Below are 20,090 nucleotides of genomic sequence, written 5' to 3'. Positions count from 1 at the left end.
TCTGCTATAGTGTGGCCAGGGAGTTGGAAGTGCTCTCCTACAAGTTTTTGTATATTGCCATTCCTGATATCTGATTTTGTGTCCATTTATCCTTTTCTGTAGTGACTGTCCAGTTTGGCCGATTGTACATAGCAGAGGGGCATTGCTGGCATATTGATGCGTATATTACATTGGTGGACGTGCAGGTGAATGACCCAGTGATGGTGTGGCTGATCTGGTTAGGTCCTGTGATGGTGTCGCTAGTGTAGATATGTGGGCAGAGTTGGCATCGAGTGTTGAATGGATTGCGTTCCTGAGGTAGAGTTACTATGGTACGGTGTGCAGTTGCTGGTGAGAATACCTTTCATGGTTGGCAGGTTGTCTGTGGGCAAGGATTGGCCTGCCACCCAAGACCTGTGAAAGTTTGGGATCATTGTCCAGGATGGGTTGTAGATCTCTGATGATGCGTTGGAGGGGTTTTAGCTTCAGTTCATCTGCAAAAATGACCTTAACAAATTGGGGAATTGGTCTGAATTCAACAAGATGAAATTCAATACAGACAAGTGCAAAGTACTTCACTTAGGAAGGCAAAATCAAATCCACAACTACAAAATGGGGAATAACTGGCTAGGTGGTAGCACTGCTGAAACAGAGCTGGGTGTTATCATGGATCACAAATTGAATATGAATCAGCAGTGTGATGCAGTTGTGAAAAAACCTAATATCATTCTGGGGTGCATTAACCGGAGTGTTGTATGTAAAACACAGGAGGTAATTGTACCTCTCTACTCAGCACTGGTGAGGCCTCAGCTGGAATACTATGCCCAATTCTGGGCATTGCACTTTAAGAAAAATGTGGCTAAATTGGAGACAGTCCAGAGGAGAACAACAAAAATGATAAAAAGTTTAGAAAACTTGACCTATGAGGAAAGGCTAAAAAAACAAAGGACTATGAACTGGAGATATTTAGTCTTGAGAAAAGAAGACTGAGGGGGGACCTGATAGGGGCTGTTATAAAGAGGACAATTATCAATGTCCTCTGAAGGTAGGACAAGAAGCAATGGGCTTAATCTGCAGCAAGGGAGATTTAGGTTAGTTATCAGGAAAAACTTTTTAACTCTGAGGGGAGTTGAGCTCTGGACCAGGCTCCAAGGAAGGTTGTGGAATCCCTGCCACTGGAGATTTTTACAAACAGGTCAGACAAACACCTTCCAGGGGTAGTCTGGGTTTTCTTGGTCCCATCTCAGCGCAGGGGACTGGACTTCATGACTGCTTGAGGTTCCTGCCAACCCTACATTTCTATGATTCTGTGATGACAGCCACCAGCACCTTCCAGCACAACAGCTCCACCCACCCCACCCCCCGCTTGTATCCTTGGCCCTAGTGCTCATCCTCCACACCTGCTCCTTCCCAGTGTGTTATCCTTCCTGCACAGCTAACCTTGTCCCAGGGAATCAGCCTCACTCTTGCCATCTGCTCCTACGTTCTCTGTGTTCTCAGCTGCTTGAGCCCCAACTGTGACCCCCATCCTGCTCCTTCTTGCTGCAGCTTTCTCCTGCCAGACCTCCCCACCCCCAGAGACCCCACTACCTGCCTGGCTGGCTCCTGCAGTTCCTGTGAGTATCCCTTGGCTTTTGATACACGTTACCCTGAGTTCACCACATACCCACTCTATAAACAGAGATCATTTAATGGCTGCTGTGACCAGCTTGGGATATAACGGGATATGACGTGAATGCAGGCTGAGGCCTCTTGCCTGCCTGACAGAACTGTCTAACGCAGCCGTCACTCCCAATCCTGCCTGGTAAAAGACCCCAACAAGGCATAGGGTTTAGAAAGCCATAATTTTGTGACTCCAGTGTTGCTGTGGTTGTGTTATTTTCACATCCAGCAGACCCAGCTCTGTGTGTAACAGCCTGCACACTCAAACAACACCATCAGCCTGGGTGCAGATATGGGCACTTCCAACCCATGCATTGCATGCCTCACAGATGCACAAAGGCACACACACACAGAGGCTCTTCTAAACTCAGGAAACATGCTGACTGTGCCTGTGTCATATACACGAACTGGCACTGTCACAAACCAACTATACATCAGTCTTGCAAAACTCTGCTCACCCTGAATGGGGCTAGAAATTCTCATGCTAGTTTTGCAGAGTTGATACATACACATACAGAGACTGTGTGTGTTTTTGGTGTCTGAGTGCTTCTAGGGACCCTGTCACCATAGTATCTGAGTGCTTCCCAAGTATTTAAAAAACAGACATGATGACACATTTTTCTCTATCTTCCAGGTCTGTATGAGAAATAGCTTAATTAGGGAGTGTTCATGCTTGCTGCTGGGAGTGCGTGGGTGTGTTTGCCTCATATGAACAACTTATTCATGAGAAGCTAAGTAGAAGAAATGAGTTTTGCATTCATTTTGAGTGCAATGTGGCCTATAGTCATTCTTCTTACTTGTGGGTGAATTTCAGGTCCAACTCCTGTGAAAGTTCTGCCCTGTCACTCACAAGTTTCTCTTAGACTCCCCAATACTCACAGATCTGTTGGCTGACACTTGCATTGTTTGGCTGGAATGCAGCTGTAGTGAGAGGGTGGGGAGGTTTCTTAGGTAGTGAGAGCACGTTCATGGAGGGCTTTGACCATGACAGCAGAAATCCTGAGCTGGACTCTGTATTCCATAGGGAGCCAGTGCACAGAGTGGAGTGCTGGGGAGATATACTCCTGGCAGCCTGTGCTGCTGTGTTCTGTACTAGTTGGAGCCATTTCAGAGTGTGAGGCTTCATTCCTAGGTAGAATGAGCTGCAATAATCAAGTCTGGGGATCATGAATTCATGGGTTATCGTGGCCAGTTGTATACCTGATAGGATGAGGCACATTCTTCTGGTCCGTTGCAGATGGGAATGGGCACTTTTGCCATTGTGCTATTCGGTATTTAAGCCCCAAAGGATCCCAATGGGAAAAAAATCACACAACAAAGAACAGGCAGATGGCTTTGATAGTGGGGAATGTTTGAAAGGAGGCCAGGTGTGATGCTGGCAGACCAGGTGCCAAAGCCCCAGGTCTCACTGAACACTTACAAATGCATGGCTGGAAGCCATGCCAATTCCCTTCTGTATTAGTATAGCTCAAAGGGATTGTTAAATGTATGAGAATGTATTTGGTGTTTAAACATCAAGAAAATTAACGGACGCTGCATGCATTGTTTTTCCTTATCTGTATCCCAGTTACAATGCGATAGCAAACATTTGCATTGCACATATCCTATAACTAAACAACCCATCAAATGAGAAAGAAACCTTGGGTAATGCAAATGAAGAACTTTAACAGAAAAGTGCTAATTCTTGCACATTTCAAAGATCCCCGGAGTTATTCAGGGAAGCCCAAAGAGACTTTTGGGAAATTGGCAGATAACTACATTTCTGCTACCATTTGGGAATTAGAGACTGTGACTCACCTGCACATATATTTTATCTGTTGTAACCTCTCAATAACTCCCATTTATTCTCCCTAGCTAATGAACATTTAGTTAGTTTACTACAGAACTGGTGACCAATGTTGTCTTGATGATAGATCTAGAATACAAATTGATCTGGGTCAGTGACAGGTCTCTTGGAACTAGGGGTAACCTGAATATTTGTGATTTTGGGACCATTTATCATATAGTCCAGCTTGCCTGGGTAGCAAGATAGACTGGTGTGTCTAAAGGGACTGTCTGTGACTTCATTATAATATTACTGCAGTACTTTAGGAGTTCACATTTTATACTGGCTTGCTGAAATCTAATTATAGAACCAGGTTGGGGTGTCTGCCCTGCTTCTGACAGTCTTCTCTGAGGTGGGTATGCATGGTCGTGACCCCTCCAGACAGCGGGACACCAGGTCTTCCAAGTGCTTCTCTCTTTTGCCCCCTCTTGACCAGCTCTAGACAGCTGCTGTTCTCTCAGACACTGGAGTGTAGGAGATGTGGAGTTTGGTGTCCACTGTGAGCTGCTGGCATTCACCAAGGTTGTTTCACCAGCTCTCTTGGTGGCTTCTTATTGTGGTGGGGAGGGCTTGGCCCTGCAGGACTCTGGGGACATGACCAGTTCCCAGGACAACCTTCTGGGTTTGGTCTGAAAGGACCAGACCTGCTTCAGAATGTTCCCAATCCCGAGTGCAGCTTGGCAGATGGGACAAGAGTGTTTGGTGACCAATAGTATCACAAGCTGCTGAGAGTTCAGCTGGGTGAGTCTGTGGCTGGAGTTCCCTTGTCTAGGGGCAGTGGGAGTCATCTCTGTATTGGGCTTTGGCTTAAGGCCTGGCTGAGAGGGAACCAGGATTCGCACAGCTAAGAAGTTGTTTTTTATTAAGCTAGACACCAGGCAGTAGTTTGTGAAATCTCTGCCATCAAAAGAGCACATTAGTGCTGTCATAATCCTGCACACACACACACACACACACGGGTGTGCACACATGCACTGACACAGACACAATCTGGTGCTATTTGCTGTCATAAATATACCTGCTAGTGCAGATAAACTCATGTGTCTCCTCAACCCCCTCCCCACCCCGCTGCAGGTCCTGCCACCCTCTTGCTAACTAGTATTTGCAGCACTGTCCTTTCAAAATGTCTCCTTGCTCTCTAGATGGAGAAGTGCTGCTGTGGAAGGACAGGGGCTGTAGAAATGGAGGCGATCGCTATTGTTTCAGCGCGGACCTGCCTCCCCCACCCCACAGATGTGTGCAGCTTGCAAATCCAGGCTCTCTCTTGTATGCTCCTGCCAGCTGCTGCTGGCTTTGTCCTGGGGGAGCTCCCTGACTCCCCACCCCCTGAACTTCAGTGATTTTCTGGGTGTCCGGGAACAGGCAGGTGCCCCCGGGACAGACAGCAGAAGGCTGCTCAGAGGGACAGAAGCAGCCCGGAGCCCTTGGTTTGTTCCTTCCCGAGAAGGACAAGGATGCTCCGGGCCGTAGCCAGCGGCAGAGATGCTGGGTTGCTAGGAGACAGGTGAAGAGAGAGGACCGATGTGCAGAGGCGGGAAGCTCAGGTACCTGCTGCCCTCCGGCAAACGCTGCTCAGGAATGGCAGGAGGGACAGTGGCGGCTGCGACCGGGCTGCTGAGGCTGCCTGGAGCCCGAAAGCAGCCGGCTGCAGGACGGGGATTCCGGGACAGGCCCGGGGCGGGGAGCTGCGGCGGATGCTGAAGCCCAAGCAGAGCCCCGCCAGGCTGCGGGAGGCTCCGGGGCAGGCAGACGATGCTGGAGCTGCCGGCTCCCTTTGCCGGCGCTAACCCCGCTCCCCGGGGCTGACCGTCCCCTCTGAGCCCCGCCGCTGTAAGTACCTGCCGCTGCCCGCGCTGGGAGCGACTGGGCGGCTGCTGCAGGGCTGCGGGGGAGCGAGGCACAGCGAGCGCTGATCTCCCAGCTGCAGAGCCTGAGCGCCGAACCGGTGCCCTTGGGGCCCCGCAGCTGCGGCCGGGGAGGGCAGCCGGAGCGGGGGGGGGACGAACCCGCCAGGAAAGCCGCAGCAGGGCTCCGGGGGAGAGACACACCTGGGAGGGCTGAGTGCGGGGCTGCTCGGGCCCGAGGGACGGAGCCTGCGGCTGCTCGGAGGGGGGATGGAGCGAGGCGTGCAGGGCTCGCGGTGTCCTTGGGAAACCCGCAGCAGCGCAGGGAGCGAGGACATGCAGAGAGAGGCGGACAGGTAAACAAAACAAGAGGCAGGGGCTCCCCGGGGTTCCTCTTGCTCCTGCCCTTGTGTCTGACCCTTCCCAGAGCAGCCGAGAGGGGCGCCCCGTGTTTAGGAGACCGTGGGGTATTGGAGGGGGGGGGGAGAGGTTCTAGACTGCGGCTTCCACCCCTGGCCAGTTACTGTCGCTGCTGAACCCTGAGAAATGCCAAGCTGCTTCTCAGGAGGGGACTCTGCACTGATGGTGGCATCAGGCAGGAGAACTGCAAACCAAATGGGAAAAAGGAAAGGCTGTCCCATGCCAGAACCTGTGCAGCGAGGAGGTATGGCATGGCAGAGGGCAGTGTGCCAATAGCAGTATGGCGAGGTGTGACGGTATGGCAGAGGGCAGTGTGCTGGTAGCAGTAAGGTGAGGAGATATGGAATGGCTGAGGGCAGTGTGCCAGAAGCGGTATGGCAAGTCAGTATGGAATGGCAGAGGGCAGTGTGCTGGTAGCAGTAAGGTGAGGAGGTATGGAGCCACACAGAGGGCAGTGTACTGGAAGTGGTATGGCCAAGCAGTATGGAGGGTGCAGTGCGATGGTAGCAGTAAGGTGAGGAGGTATGGAATGGTAGAGGGCAGTGTGCCGGTAGCAGTACGGTGAGGTGTTATGGAATGACAGAGGGCAGTGTGGCAGTAGAGGTATGGTGAGGTGGTATGGAACGACAGAGAGCAGTGTTCTAGTAAGGGTATGGCGATATGGTGTGGAATGGCAGAGTGCAGTGCAGGTAGCGGTATAACAAGGTGGTATGGCATGGCAGAGGACAGTGTGCCAGAAGCTGTACGGTGAGGTCATATGGAATGGCATAGGGGAGTGCCAGTTGCGGTATGGTGAGGCAGTATGGGATGGGTGAGGGCAAGGTGGCAGTATGGCATATTGGTAAGGAATGGCAGAGGGCAGTGTGCTGGTAGTGATACAGCATGTTAGTATGGCACAGCAGAAGGCAGTGTGCCAGTAGCGGCACAGTGAGGTGGTATGGATTGACAGAGGGTAGTCCCGGTGGTTGTATGGTGAGGTGGTATGGAATGGTGGAGGGCAGTGCTGGTGGCTGTATGGTGGGGCATTATGGAATAACAGATGGCAGTGCCAATGGCTGTATGGCAAGGTGGTATGGCATGGCAGAGGGCTGTGTGCCAGTAGCGGTATGGCATATCCGTATGGAATGGCAGGGGGCAGTTTACCAGTTTTGGTATGGCTAGGCGGTATGGCATGGCAGAGGGGACTATGCTGGTAGTGGTACGGCGAGGTGGTTTGGAACGGCAAAGGACAGTTTGCCCATAGCTGTATGGCTAAGCGTTATGGCATGGTAGATGGCAGTGTGCCAATAGCGATATGGCTAGGTGGTATGGAATGGCAGAGGGCAGTGTGCCAGGTGCAGTACAGGGAGGCAGTACTGCATTGGCAAGGGCAGTATGCTGGTAGTGGTACTGTGAGGTGGTATGGCATGGCAGAGGGCAGGGTGGCAGGGCAGAGGGGAGTGTGTCAGTAGCGGTATAGCAATGCGGTATGGTACGGCAGAGGGCAGTGTGCCGGTAGCGGTATGGCTATGAGGTATGGCATGGCAGAGGGCAGTGTGTCAGTAGCGGTATGGCTAGGCAATATGGCATGGCAGAGGGCAGTGTGTCAGTAGTGGTACAGCCAGGCGGTAAGGCACGGCAGAGTGCAGTGTGCTGGTAGTGGTAAGGTGATGCACTATGGAATGGAAGAGGACAGTTTGCCAGTTGTGATATAGCTAGAAGGTATGGAATGGCAGAAGGCAGTGTGCTGATAGTGGTATGGACAGGTGGTACCACATTGGTGAGGGTAGGGTGGTGGTATGGCGAGTTGTTATGGAATGGCAGAGGGCAGTTTGCCTGTTGTGATACAGAGACATGGCACCTAAATGCAGAGGGCATTGCGCTGCTAGAGGTATGGTGAGGTGATGTGGAATGGCAGAGAGCAGTGCCAGTTGTGGTACGGTGAAGTGATGTGGCATGGCAGAGGTCAGTGTGCCAGTAGTGGTAGGGCAAGGTGATATAGAATGGCAGGGGACAGTTTGCCCATAGCTGTATGGCTAAGTGGAATGGCATGGCAGATGGCAGTATGCCAGTAGCGGTATGGTGAGGCAGAATGGAATGGCAGAGGGGTGTATGCAGGTAGCGGTATGGTGAGGCAGTATGGAATGGAAGAGGGCATGGTATGGTGAGGTGGTATGGCATGACAGAGGGCAGGGCGGTTGTGCAGTGAGATGCTATGGAATGGCAGAGGGCAGTATTCCAGTAGCGTAATGGGAAGGTGGTATGGATTGGCAGATGGCAGTGTTCCCGTAATGATATGGCGAGGCAGTATGGCATGGCAGAGGGTAGTGTGCCAGTAGTGGCATGGTGAGGCAGTATGGAATGGCAGAGGGCACTACTGGTGTCTGTACAGTGGGGCGTTATGGAATGGCAGAAGGCAGTGTGCTGGTAGTAGTATGGTGAGGTGCTATGGAATGACAGAGGGCAGTGTTCCGGTAGCATTATGGGAAAGTGGTATGGATTAGCAGAGGGCAGTGTTCCAATAACGGTATGGTGAGGTGGTGTGGTGTGGCAGAGGGTAGTGCCGGTCGCGGTATGGCGAGGTGGTATGGAACGGCAGAGGGCAGTGTTCCAGTAGCGGTATGGGAAGGCAATATGGATCAGCAGAGGGCAGTGTTCCTGTAACAGTAACTGTGAGGAGGTGTGGCATGGCAGAGGGTAGTGCTGGTAGTGGTATGGCGAGGAGGTATGGCACGGCAGAGGGGAGTGTGCCTGTAGTGGTACGGGATGGCGGTATTGCATGGCAGAGGGCAGTGTGCTGGTAGCAGTATGGCGAGGCGGTATGGTATGGCAGAGTGCAGTGTGCTGGTAGGGGTATGGTGATGCGGAATTGAATGGTAGAAGGGAGTGTGATGGTAGCAATATGGTGAGGTGGTATGGCATGTCAGGGAGCAGTATGCCCCTAGTGGTACGGTAAGGCAGTATGGAATGGCACAGGGGGTGTCTCAGTAGCGGTACAGCATGGCAGTATGGCACAGCAGAGGGCAGTGTGTTGCCAGCGGCCTGGCAAGGCTGTATGACATGGCAGTGGGCAGTGTGTTGGTAGCGGTACTGTGAGGCAATATGGAATGGCAGAGGGCAGTATGGCAGTGTGCTGGTAGCGGTACGGTGAGGGGGACTGGAATGGCAGAGGGAGTGAGCCTGTAACGGTATGGCGAGGCACTATGGCGTGGCAGAGGGCAGTGTGTCGGTAGCAGTACAACAAGGTGGTATGGCATGGCTAAGGGCAGTGTGCCGGTAGTAGTATGCTGAGATAGAATGGCAGAGGGAGTATGCTGGTAGCGGTATGGCGGAGTGGTATGGCATGGCAGAGGGGAGTATGCCAAAGAGTGAATGTCAGGGCTCTGAGTCATCTTCCCTGCTTTCTTCTAGATCCCTATGTCGGAGCAGAACAGCACCAGTGATGGGGACGCGGATTCCCATCACAGCATGTCTATGCTCTTGCTACTTGTGCTGATCTTCTTCACCATGGGACTTGTGGGGTTCCTGATCTGCCATGTCCTGAAGAAAAAAGGCTATCGCTGCAGGACCTTTCGTGATGAGCTAGACCTGGAGCACAAGGAGGTGCTGACAGAGCTGCAGCCCAGTGAGTAATGGGGCAGCAGGATGGGGGAGGGGTCTTCAGCTGGACCCATTCTGCATGTCTTAGCAGCCCCAGCTTACTGACAGATTGGAGTGCTGAACCTGGGGAGCCTATGGACACCACTGGTGGGATAAGCTATACAGCGAGTGTGAGGGGGTCATAGTGCATAAATGGCAGTATAGTAAATGGCAAGCAGCATGTGCACCATACATGTCACATGAGTGGGAGGGGCCAGGGGAGCAGAATCAGCAGCTAATATCAGGGTGGAAGACAAAGGGCCCTCATTTTAACATGTCACCAATAGAGTAAGTTCAGCCCTCGTGTAACTGAGTATGAGTCCTACTGATTTAATCGTGCCTGCTTTCGCTAAGGGCTGAATGTGTAATTTACATTCCTTTTCCACTCACACTGACTGCCAGATCGGTGGCAGGTCCACTTAATGTTCACAGCAACCTTGTAACTTACACCAGCATTATGTCACCACTGAATTTGGCCCTGAGAGTAGAACTCTCTTTGACTGTGTCTGGCTCAGAGTTGCAGCAGTGACATGCCTGGGGGATTAACAGGGCCAAGCTCACAAGGGAACAAAAAGCAGGGGTACATTGCCTACGGCCCCATCTCTGTTTGGCCATTCCAGCCCTGCCACAGGAAAAGGAGAACCACACACCTCGACTGCCTTAGCTGAGAGAGATCTCTCAGCATATCGGAGGCCACCAGCACTGGTAACAAATGAGTGCCTGCATCTAGAGCAGGGGTCAGCAACCTTTCAGAAGTGGTGTGCCGAGTCTTCATTTATTCACTCTAAGGTTTTGCATGCCAGTAATACATTTTAATGTTTTTAGAAGGTCTCTTTCTATAAGTCTATAATATATAACTAAACGATTGTTGTATGTAAAGTAAATAAGATTTTTAAAATGTTTAAGAAGCTTCATTTAAAATTAAATTAAAATGCAGAGCCCCCTGGACCAGTGGCCAGGACCCAGGCAGTGTGAGTGCCACTGAAAATCAGCTCACGTGCCACCTTCAGCACTCATGCCAGAGGTTGCCTACCCCTGATCTAGAGTCTGCTGGGTGCTGGGTCAGGATGACAGCACAAGGTTCCTTTCATAATATAATCTCACACATGCTTTGTAAAGGCAGAGCTGCTGCAGAGTGTGTTGCTTTGTAGCAGTGTTAATATCAAATGATTCTTAATGGAAGCTGGAAACTCAGTTAAGGTTCCAACACCTCATTTCTGACTCACTTCCCCATCTAGTTTTTAATCTACAAGCAGGAGACCCTCACCAGCTGTGACACAAAATGCCAGTCTGTGTTGTTGAGTGTGTTCTTCAGCTGTATGTTTTTATAGCCTACATGTACCCTTCAGCCTAGATCATGAGTAGGGGCATTTCTACTGTGGTTCAGGAGGCTGTCAAAGCGGTCTATCTGTGAAATCTGGACCCCAGGCTGGAAAGGGTCCCCAGATCTGGCAATGCAGACCTGAAGGCTGCTAGAGAGCCCATCCCTGATGCCATGTACCAAGCAGGACTCAGACTGGGTGGGCAGACGAGCATGCAAGGGAGCTACAAGGTGGCTTGCCATTCCCCAGGTGACTTGGTGTGAGAGCTGAGTGAAGAGGATTTAGGGCAGAATCAGGTGCTGCCAAGCAGACAGGAGCACCACCAGCTTTTTTGGAGCCCTAGGCAGCGGAAGGTCCCGCCCCTGAAATGCTGCCCCTGACAGAGATGGCAGAAGGTCCCGCCTCTGAAATACCACTGACGACTGGGGCAGCCGAAGATCTGGCCACTGCGGTAGCCGCCCCCCCAAATGTTAGTGCCCTAAACGATCGCCTAGGTTGCCTAATGGGTTGCACCGGCCCTGCAAGCAGAGCCCTACAGACAGCAACTCCTGTCTCCAGCCATGGGGAGAGGAGTAGAAGTAAAACCCCTGCTCGGTGTATGAAGTGCTCTGGATATGCTCCTGGGTATGTAGAGTGGGTGGAGTAAAGTTGGATTTCTGTCTGGAATGTGAAAGATGGTGTCTCCCATCCCTACAAGCAGGGTGATCAAGTCAGGTGTAATGGGGCTGCTAGTACATTTCTGGGGCATGTAGTCTGCTCTCTAGCCCCAAGTGGGAAAACAGCTGAGGGAGGGGATGGTCTCCAGATCGCAGGTGAGGGTTAAATGCAAGATGATGCAGTCTCTGGCTGGGAGCAGGAGGGTGGGCTGGAGGGTGACTGATGAACCTCTGGCTTGTCTGGGGGGAGCAGGTGCAGAGGGAGGGTAGGCATGATGTTGGGAAAAGGTCCATGCTGCCAGTGGGGACGGATGAGGGGGCAGCATTAAGTGGCTCTGGTTTGGAGGTGGAGGAGAGGATAGCGTTAAGGTTGGTTTGGAAGTATGGAAGTTTCACAGAAAATCTTCTGTATTAATTGTGTTTAGTAAGGCATTGAGCATTCTGTTAGTGCTGTTCTAAGGGGGGGGGGGGGGTGTAATATCAGCCAGAGTTCAGCCTTAGCCAGGATTGTTTGGTAATTTCCTTAGCTTTTAATGAAGCCGAAAAATGTGTTTTTCATGCTTCTTTCATAACTCAGACTGGCTGAGCAGCTTTTGCATAACTGCAGCGAGTCCTGCATTTCAGCAGTGGGTTTGGACGAGCTGCAGGCTTGGACTGCACACAGCATCTCTAGCTGGCAGTGTTTACACCTTTCATGGAGCACATGTGGCTTTTCTCACCATCAAACCCCCTCCCCCAGCTGCACTGGTGGATCTTCCAGGAAGCCCCAGACCCAGGTTTGAGTAGCTTGGCTTGATGGAAACATATCTGGGCTTCCCTGAAATCATGAGCTTTGTACGCTCAGCCACTAGAGGGCTCAATCCAAAGTCCATTGAAATCAGTGGGAGTCTCTCCTTTGCTGGATTGGGCCCAGAGATTGCAGCCTTGAGGAATGCTTCATTTCAGGCCTCCCTAAAGTTACAAGCTCTGCTGGCATAGTACTGAGGGGCTCTGCACTTCATGGTACAGCTCAGCTTTTAAATAACTAGAAAAGTTTTCACAGGGCTTAGAATCCAGGGCCCCTATGGGAACCGCTGAGGAGGCTCCTCCTTGACATTTTGCTCTGCTCATTGCAAGCAGAACACATGAGGCTCTGAGAGTGGGCAGGGAAACCTGGCACCTCTAAATGAGCATGGCCTTGGGGAATGCATCCCAGGAAATGTTTGTGATTTCTGACGACAAACTGCTCGGGGCGTTCGTTCAAACCAGGTCTTAAATCAAAATAAATCATATGGTGTATGGAAAACTGAACTAAAATTACAGAGCTAGGATTTTAAATGTTCTGGGGTTTCCCAGTCCCGCTGGCAGCCGAGGGAGTTCTGAGGGCCGTGTGTGAGCAACAGTCAATTCAGCAGCGAGTCAGCTACAGTCATGCAGGGGGAGCTGTGCGGCTGGTGTAGGGAGCAGCTTGATTTGTCTCTGGTTTTTGGAGTTCTGGTATGCTGTTGTTCTGAATTTTAAATAATAAAGGAGGGTTAGACTGCAACCACCCAGCAGATAGGTAGGTAGGTAGGTAGGGTGTGTGTATGTGTGTGTGGGAACATAACACCCCTTCTTCGCTCTTGCTGGGGAAGATGGGGAAGGCTAGGCCTAAGGCCAAAGCATCTGATATCATGTTTCCCTTGACTTCAAGAAGCAGAAGTCCAGCTTCCTGTGCTGGGCTTCAGTGATGCCTTGCAGCTGCCTGCCTGATCCCCAGCACACTGCAAAGCCAGGAGAGTGATTGACAGTGAAGTGTGCATGTCGCAGGGGGTCTAGGTTCTGGGATTGTATCTGAAGTTGTTTCTCTTGGACTCTGTGACATTCCTGCCTTTTGCACTCCAGTGGGGTCAGGAGCCACTGCCATGGGGAGCTACTCTTCCCCATAGGATGAAATTAGAGATGAGTATTCCACCTCCATCTGCCTCCTTGGCCATAGGCATGAAGGCCCAGATCCTCAAAGATATTTAGGCTGGGGTTAGGGGGGAGAGGGAGGGCTTAAGTACTTTTGAGGATTTGAGCTGAAGCTCTTACCACCACATATTTTCTAAGAGGGGGATGTGAAGATTCTCTCCCCTGCTCCCTCCCCGTCACAGAGGAGAACAAAGTACCAGAACAGAGAAGGAGAAGGACCTCGAAGTATTGGTTGATCACAGGATGACTATGAGCCGCCAATGTGATATGGCCATTAAAAAAGCTAATGCAGTTTTAGGATGCATCAGGCGAGGTATTTCCAGCAAAGATAAGGAGGTGTTAGTACCGTTATAGTAAAGGCACCTGATTGAGACTCATCTGAGATAGTGTGTGCGATTCTGGCTCTCCATGTTTAGAGAAGAAGGAATTCAACGTGAAATTGTTAAGAGTCGGTACATCAGGATATCAAATGGAACCGGTTTATGAAAGGAGACTCAAAGAGGTGGTTGTTTAAGCCTTAAAAGAAGAAGTGGAGGGGATTGAGTGCTCATTTTATAAGTATGATCAGAGGGTTAATAATTGGAGGAGAGGAACTGATTAGCTTTTAGTACTAAATGTGGAACTCAAGAAAGAAGGGATATAAAATGAACACTAGGAAGTTTAGACTTTGAAATTTAGACAAGGTTCTAACATAAGAGGAGTGAAGTTTCCTGGACAAGCCTTCCAAGGGGATAGTGGAGGCAAAAAGACCATATCAGTTAAGATAAGCTGATTAGTTTATAGAGGGGATGGTATGATGGGATGCTAATTTTGGCATTAATTTGGCAATGATCTTATGTTACAAGATAAGTATGCCAATGGATCTGATGATGGAATGTTAGATGCGGTGGGACTGAAGATTAACTACAGAGATTTTTTCTGGATGCTGGCTACTAGGGGTTTACTGATCACATATTGGGGTGGAAGGAATTTTCTCCAGGGCGATTGGCAAAGGCCTGAGTTTTTGCCTCCTCTGCATATTGGGCATAACGGGTCACTGGCTGGAAGATTCTCTGCAGCTATGAGGTTTCACCATTGAGGGTTGAATAGACCAGACATAGGTTAGGGGTTTGTTATAGAAGTGGATGGGTGAGATTCTGTGGCCTGCATTGTGCAGGAGGTCAGACTAGATGATCATAATGGTCCCTTCTGACCTTAAAGTCTATGAGTCTATGAGCATCTAGTTCCTGCTACTGGTAGGAGGAAGGGCCGCTACTGCTACTGCTAGGGGACCTGGGGTCTTTGGCAGCAGGGGGCTCCCGCCGTCAAATTGCTGCCGAAGATCCGGCACTTTGGCGGCAGGTCCCGGGGTGAAAGGATCCCCCGCCGTGGGTCTTCGGGGCACTTTGGCGGTGGAGTCCGGGGCGGAAGGACTCCCCGCCACTGAATTGCTGCCAAAGACCAGGAGCGGAAGAAGCTCTGGGAGCCCATGCCCCATGAGTTTTCTGGGGGCCCCGGAGCGAGTGAAGGACCCCGCTCCAGGGGCCCCGAAAACTCTCGTGGGGGCCCTTGCGGGGCCTGGGGCAAATTGCCCCACTTGCCCCCCCCCCGGGTGGCCCTGCTAGGGGGTTACTGTAGCATTGAGGCTGGAAGGTGGAAGAGAAGGCCCAGACAATTGGGGTGTTAGCCCCAAGGCACTGTGGCAGGGGAGCTCTGCTTTCAGGGCTCTCAATATGTAGCTGAGGAGCACTGGCCTTTACTCTGCTATACTTCAGAGCTGGGGCTGGCTGTGGATGGTCTCCTCACCAGGTGACTGCCTGAATCCCTTCACCTGCTGCCACTTTCTCTCCTTCCAGATGAAGAGGAGGAGCTGAATGAGGACACAGTGGAGAAGATAGTGAGATGTATCATTCAGAATGAAGGTGGGTGTTTCCTGGCTCCAGCTCGGGGGGCTTTCCCAAGCACCTGGCTCCCTCATGCATTTTCTGTTTCTTCTCTTTGCCAGCAAATGTGGAGGCCCTGAAGGAGATGCTGGGGGATGGTGAAGGGGATGTGCCAGTGCCCATGCTCAGGTGAGGCATGCATCCACCATTCTGTGACTCTTGTAAGGTGTGCAGGAGTCGACTGAGTGCAGCATAGAAGCTCTTTCTGCTCTAGCAGCCCCTGCTGGCAGCCACTCCAGTGCTGTGGTGATCTGCCTCTTCTCACGCCTTGGCCCTCCAGCCAGGTTATGAGTAGCCCCACCCTCCTGTGTAGCAGGAAGTCCCACACCACAGAAGTCCAATGCCCTTACATCAGGTCTTTCACTCCAATTCTGGGCCCCATGCTCCTTACGTCCTCTTATCTCAGGTCTCTCAAAAGTCCTTATTCTCTTATGTCACGGGGCTTCACACCACCTTCTCTGGTGACTGGCAGGGAACCCAGGCCTACTCTGTACACTGGGTTCCAGTCCAGGGACCTATAACCAGCAGCCAAGATCTGCTCCATCAACCTCTCTACGTTCACCCTTCTTTCAGGGCCAGGACTCACAAGTCCCTCCCCTGGAATCCACCAATAAATCCCAAACGAAAACCAACCTCTGCCCTCTACGAGCTTCACCTTTCATCCTTCTCCTTCCCTTGCACTGCTCCTCCACTAAACACCTCCCAGGGCTCTCCCCCCCAGACCATGCCCTTTTACCAGGATTCACTGCCACAGCCTGCTCCACCCTGCTGGCTGCTCCGTGTCTCTCCCGGCCTCTTGCCAGACTTCTCCACTCAGGACAGGATCCCTGGGCCAGTTCTCCCCCAGGCTTCCTTCTGGTCCACACCAGTCTCTGGTCTCTCTACTGCCCAGAGAGGGACTACGGAGTTTCTCTCTGAAGCCCCTTTCTACCCCAGACTTCGTCTCTTTAAGCTTAGCAGCCAGCTCCTCCCACTGAGAATCATCCTTAACTGAGCCTGGTGTTCCCTCCTGGTGTAACCTGATGAGCTAATTGGCCTTTCCAGCTCCAGTTAACTCTGTCAGAGCTCATCACACAAAGATCCTAGGGATCAGCAGTGCCATGGGAGGCACTCCATTCTGAGGTCCTCTGAGTTTGCTCCAGCTCCTTGGCTAGTCCCACTCAGACTCAGTGCCTGACTGGAAAGTATCTTGCCACTGATGAGGATGAGGAGAGCTTGAGGCCTTATGGCTCAGCCATGAAGGAGCCAGATCCTCCAGTATATGTGGGCTTCATTTCTTTGATTCCATGTGGATGCTGCCCTGCCAGCAGGCTGGCGCTTGCCTTCCCTGCCTCCGTCCTGTTACCCTTATGCTGTGAGATAAAGGGGCATTTCCTCAAGAGCTACTGCCTCTCAGAGTACAGTGACCTCAAGCCAGGCTGAAGTGAGGGGCGGAGTCCCCCAGGTGAAAGGAGCTGACTGTCTCTTTGTTTGCTCTTACTGCAGCCTTTGTCCACATCGTAACAGCCAGGATGGGGGCCTGCCACATCACCACACGGTGCACCTGGGTTCCACGCAGGCACCATGCATTCACTGCAGCAAGAGGAAGAGGCCCCCACTGCACCGCCAAGGCAGATCCAAGGATGGCAAAGGCAAGATGCACCCTAGAGAGACCACAGTCTTCTCCGTGGGCAGGTACTTGGCGAGACTGACCACCACATGTCTGTCTGCACTGGTGCTGTAGCCAGGTTGGCGCTAGGTTCTGAAAGAGACAAGGAGGGTGAGGTAATATGTTTTATTGGACCAACTTCTGTTGGTGGAAGATGTATAGCTTGAAAGCTTGTTCCTTCAACCAATAGAAGCTGATCCAATAAAAGATGTTCCCTCCTGCACTGTGTCTCCACCACATTTCTGTCAGCCTTAGCAGTTATTGTTTGTGATGCTCTCCTCAGGGAGCCCAAAACCGTAAGCATCTGTGTTACTTCTCTGCCTTAGCAAGGGAGAGCTTTGCTGGTGCTTAAACTGTGTATCAGCCCCCCGCCATGCCAGCCTGCCTTACGACCAGCTCCTTGCGACTCTGCTAGTTGAAGCTTTGCCTTGCAGTATCAGTCAGCGAACCCCAGCTCCTGAGTTCTCCAGTGACATCCCAAGCAGCGACCAGTCCCTCTCACTGGCCACTCACAGAAATGATAAGCTTCACTGCCTGCAAAGAGACAGTACAGCCCACTAGCCCGTTAACCCAGCCGCGGACACCCACTTCATCTTAGTCCACAGCACGGAGGCATTTTATAGTAAAACTAAGAACAAGTTTATTAATAAAGGGCAGAGATTTAAGTGATACTAAGCAAGAGAAAAAGACAGACTGTTTTTTGTTTGTAACCAGACCTTTCTAGTGACTGCAGCTTAACTTTAGCAAGCTATAATCTTTTCCTAAGCAGGTTTCTCATTTCCATCAAGCTGTCAGCATCACCTGGCCCTGAGGCAGGAGGCTCCACCTTTCACAGGATCAGAGGGTTCTGACCCCTTTGTTCTCTAAGTCAGCGTTTCTCAAACTAGTACTCCAGGGGGTCCGCGGGCCCCGCTGATCAACTCCTCCCCGTCCCTCCCAGTGCCTCCTGCACACCGGGAAACAGCTGTTCTGTGGCATGTAGGAGGCGCTGGGAGGGAGGTGGAGGAGTTGGGATGGGATGCACTCAGGGGAGGGGTGTGATCAGGGATGGGAGACAAAGAGGCGGGGAGGAGGCGGAGTAGGGAAGGAGTGGGGGCAGGAAGAGACAGGGTGCAGTCTTGTGGGAAGGGGTGGAGTGAGGGCAGGACCTGGGGCTGAGTGCGGGGTCTGGGGATTCTCAAAAAACTTTAAATCAAAATGGGGGTCCTTGGGTTGCTAAAGTTTGAGAACCGCTGCTCTAAGTGATGGGTAACTACTGGCTTCTCTCCACTGCTTTTTATCGTCCAAAACCTTTGCAATATATTCCTTCCAAGTGCACAGCCGAGACAGAGTGCTTCTCCCCCCCTGGCATGCAGCGACCATGCTGTCCTCCTCATCCCCTGCCCAATTTGCTTTTCTGATTGGCTCAATCACTTTGTTTCCCTGAGCCATCAATGTATTTCCATTGCCCTTTGCTTGTAATCAAGTCATGCCCCCAGGTAAATCTACCTCCCTTTCCCAAGGGCAGGCTTGTTTAGCAGCTGCCTCCAGGACATATTTTAAGAAGCTATTTCCAGTCCACATACACAGCTCTTTATCTGCAGCCTGGCCATGCATCACGCACTGAGTGCCGGCACCAGCAGGTCATGCGATTTTACACAATACCATAGGCGGTACTGTTTGGATACAAGGGTTTATGTCCCATGGCAGTTGGAGTAAAGGGGCTCATAGGGTTCACAGTGGAAAGGGAGAAAGGAGGGGTCTTGGGGAGTCTGTCTCCTGCCCCCTTACTCCTCCCCTCTTAGTTAATGCAGCCCAACAGGTTCCTGACAACATGAGCATTAGGGGCCCTCCCCACTTTATGGCTCCACACCACAGCACTGTGTCTATGCAGAGAGAGGGGTGTCCAACTATGGCAACACTGGCCTCTTATATTAATATCAATTTGAGGAAAGAGAGAGGACAGGGTCTCACCCAAAGTCACCCCATGAGCCAGTAACAGAGCAAGATCAGAGCCCAGATCTCCTTGCTCCCAGGCAAGTGCCCCTACCCCATGCCTCTTTACAGTCCATATTGGCAGAGAAAGAGCTTCTCCTCTGCCCAGTGCCAGGTGACTACTCGCCTTCCATAAAAAGCCAAAGGGAAGCCGATCCCAGTGTCCTCTCCCCCTAGGGAAAGTAGGCAATTCCCACTTCCCTGGCTTGGCTTTGCTGGCTGAGGGATGCATGCTCGCCGATAGTCAGCACAGTGCCCTTTGCTCACAGGCCCAGTGACCCAGTGTTTTGCCGACAAAACTACACAGGATCTTTTCAGGGGGCAAGACAAAGATGCCACATTTATTATGATAACACAATTTGATTTATGACCAATAACTAATACCTATACACACACACAATATTCTGCAGCTGCTGCATAGTTACCAGTCCTGAATGTAGCTTGAGTTCGTGGCTTGATTTTGCAGCTTGGTTCGTAGCTTGTGGCGGCTAACTGGCCAGGAAAGCCAGGCACAAGGAAGGGCTGGGTCTCTGTTGGGCCTGCACTGATGCCTTTCCATGTTGGCAGCAGAATGTTACCCTCAAGGTCTTCCATCTCACTCATTCTTTTTGTAGGCTTTAGTTTGAATCCAGAGTCTATAGGTCTTGCTGTGTCATGCTGCCTCTGGGTTTGGTGATTGATCACCTGTCAGTTGCAGACGTTACTTTCAGTCTCAGACCTGGCTTTGATCTTCCTTCTATTGTACCTTTTGTTCTTTTCTTTTTAGGGTGGACTCTTCTTACTTTAAAAGCAGCAAAGAGTCCTGTGGCACCTTATAGACTAACAGATGTATTGGAGCATGAGCTTTCATGGGTGAATACCCACTTCGTCAGATGCACTTCTTACTTTGTTAGGGCTGTTGTGTGCATCTTCAGCCATTGGTGTTTGAACTCTATTTCATCAGGACAGGCTGGTGCTGGAGGTTGATTCTATCATCCGTACATACCTCATTCACACATCTAATCTAAACTAATAAGATTACACCAGGGTTTGCAGCAGCAAGCTTTTGCAAAATGGAGTAAGCGTTTTAAAATGGGGTTTTGTCAAGGTTTCTTTCCCCACTTTGAACTTTAGAGTGCAAAAGTGGGGGCCTGCATGAACACTTCTAAGCTTAATTACTAGCTTAGATCTGGTACGCTGCCACCAGCCAGAATTTAGTGTCTGGCACACTTTCTGTTCCCCCAAAACCTTCCCTGGGGAACATAGATCCAAACCCCTTGGATCTTAAAACAAGGAGAAATTAACCATC

At 51.3% G+C, this 20,090-nt stretch overlaps 1 protein-coding gene across 2 annotated transcripts in view; it reads left to right on the top strand.

The window, feature by feature from the left end:
- Nucleotides 1–4,925: 4,925 nt before the first annotated feature.
- RELL2 (RELT like 2) overlaps nucleotides 4,926–20,090 on the top strand; it is a 60,714-nt gene continuing 45,549 nt past the window's right edge. The window contains exons 1-5 of one of the 2 annotated variants that reach the window (XM_075068045.1): nucleotides 4,926–5,010; nucleotides 9,121–9,334; nucleotides 15,094–15,159; nucleotides 15,243–15,309; nucleotides 16,666–16,854. In XM_075068045.1, coding sequence (XP_074924146.1) covers nucleotides 9,127–9,334; nucleotides 15,094–15,159; nucleotides 15,243–15,309; nucleotides 16,666–16,854 — 530 coding nt within the window. In that variant the 5' untranslated portion in view covers nucleotides 4,926–5,010; nucleotides 9,121–9,126. The other variant, XM_075068044.1, reaches the window with a different exon arrangement.

This window comes from Chelonoidis abingdonii, chromosome 7 (assembly GCF_003597395.2).
Source record: "Chelonoidis abingdonii isolate Lonesome George chromosome 7, CheloAbing_2.0, whole genome shotgun sequence".
Taxonomy (NCBI): Eukaryota; Metazoa; Chordata; order Testudines; family Testudinidae; genus Chelonoidis; species Chelonoidis abingdonii.
The sequence above is the reverse complement of the archived record's forward strand: the minus strand, read 5'-3'. Positions and strand labels throughout refer to the sequence as shown.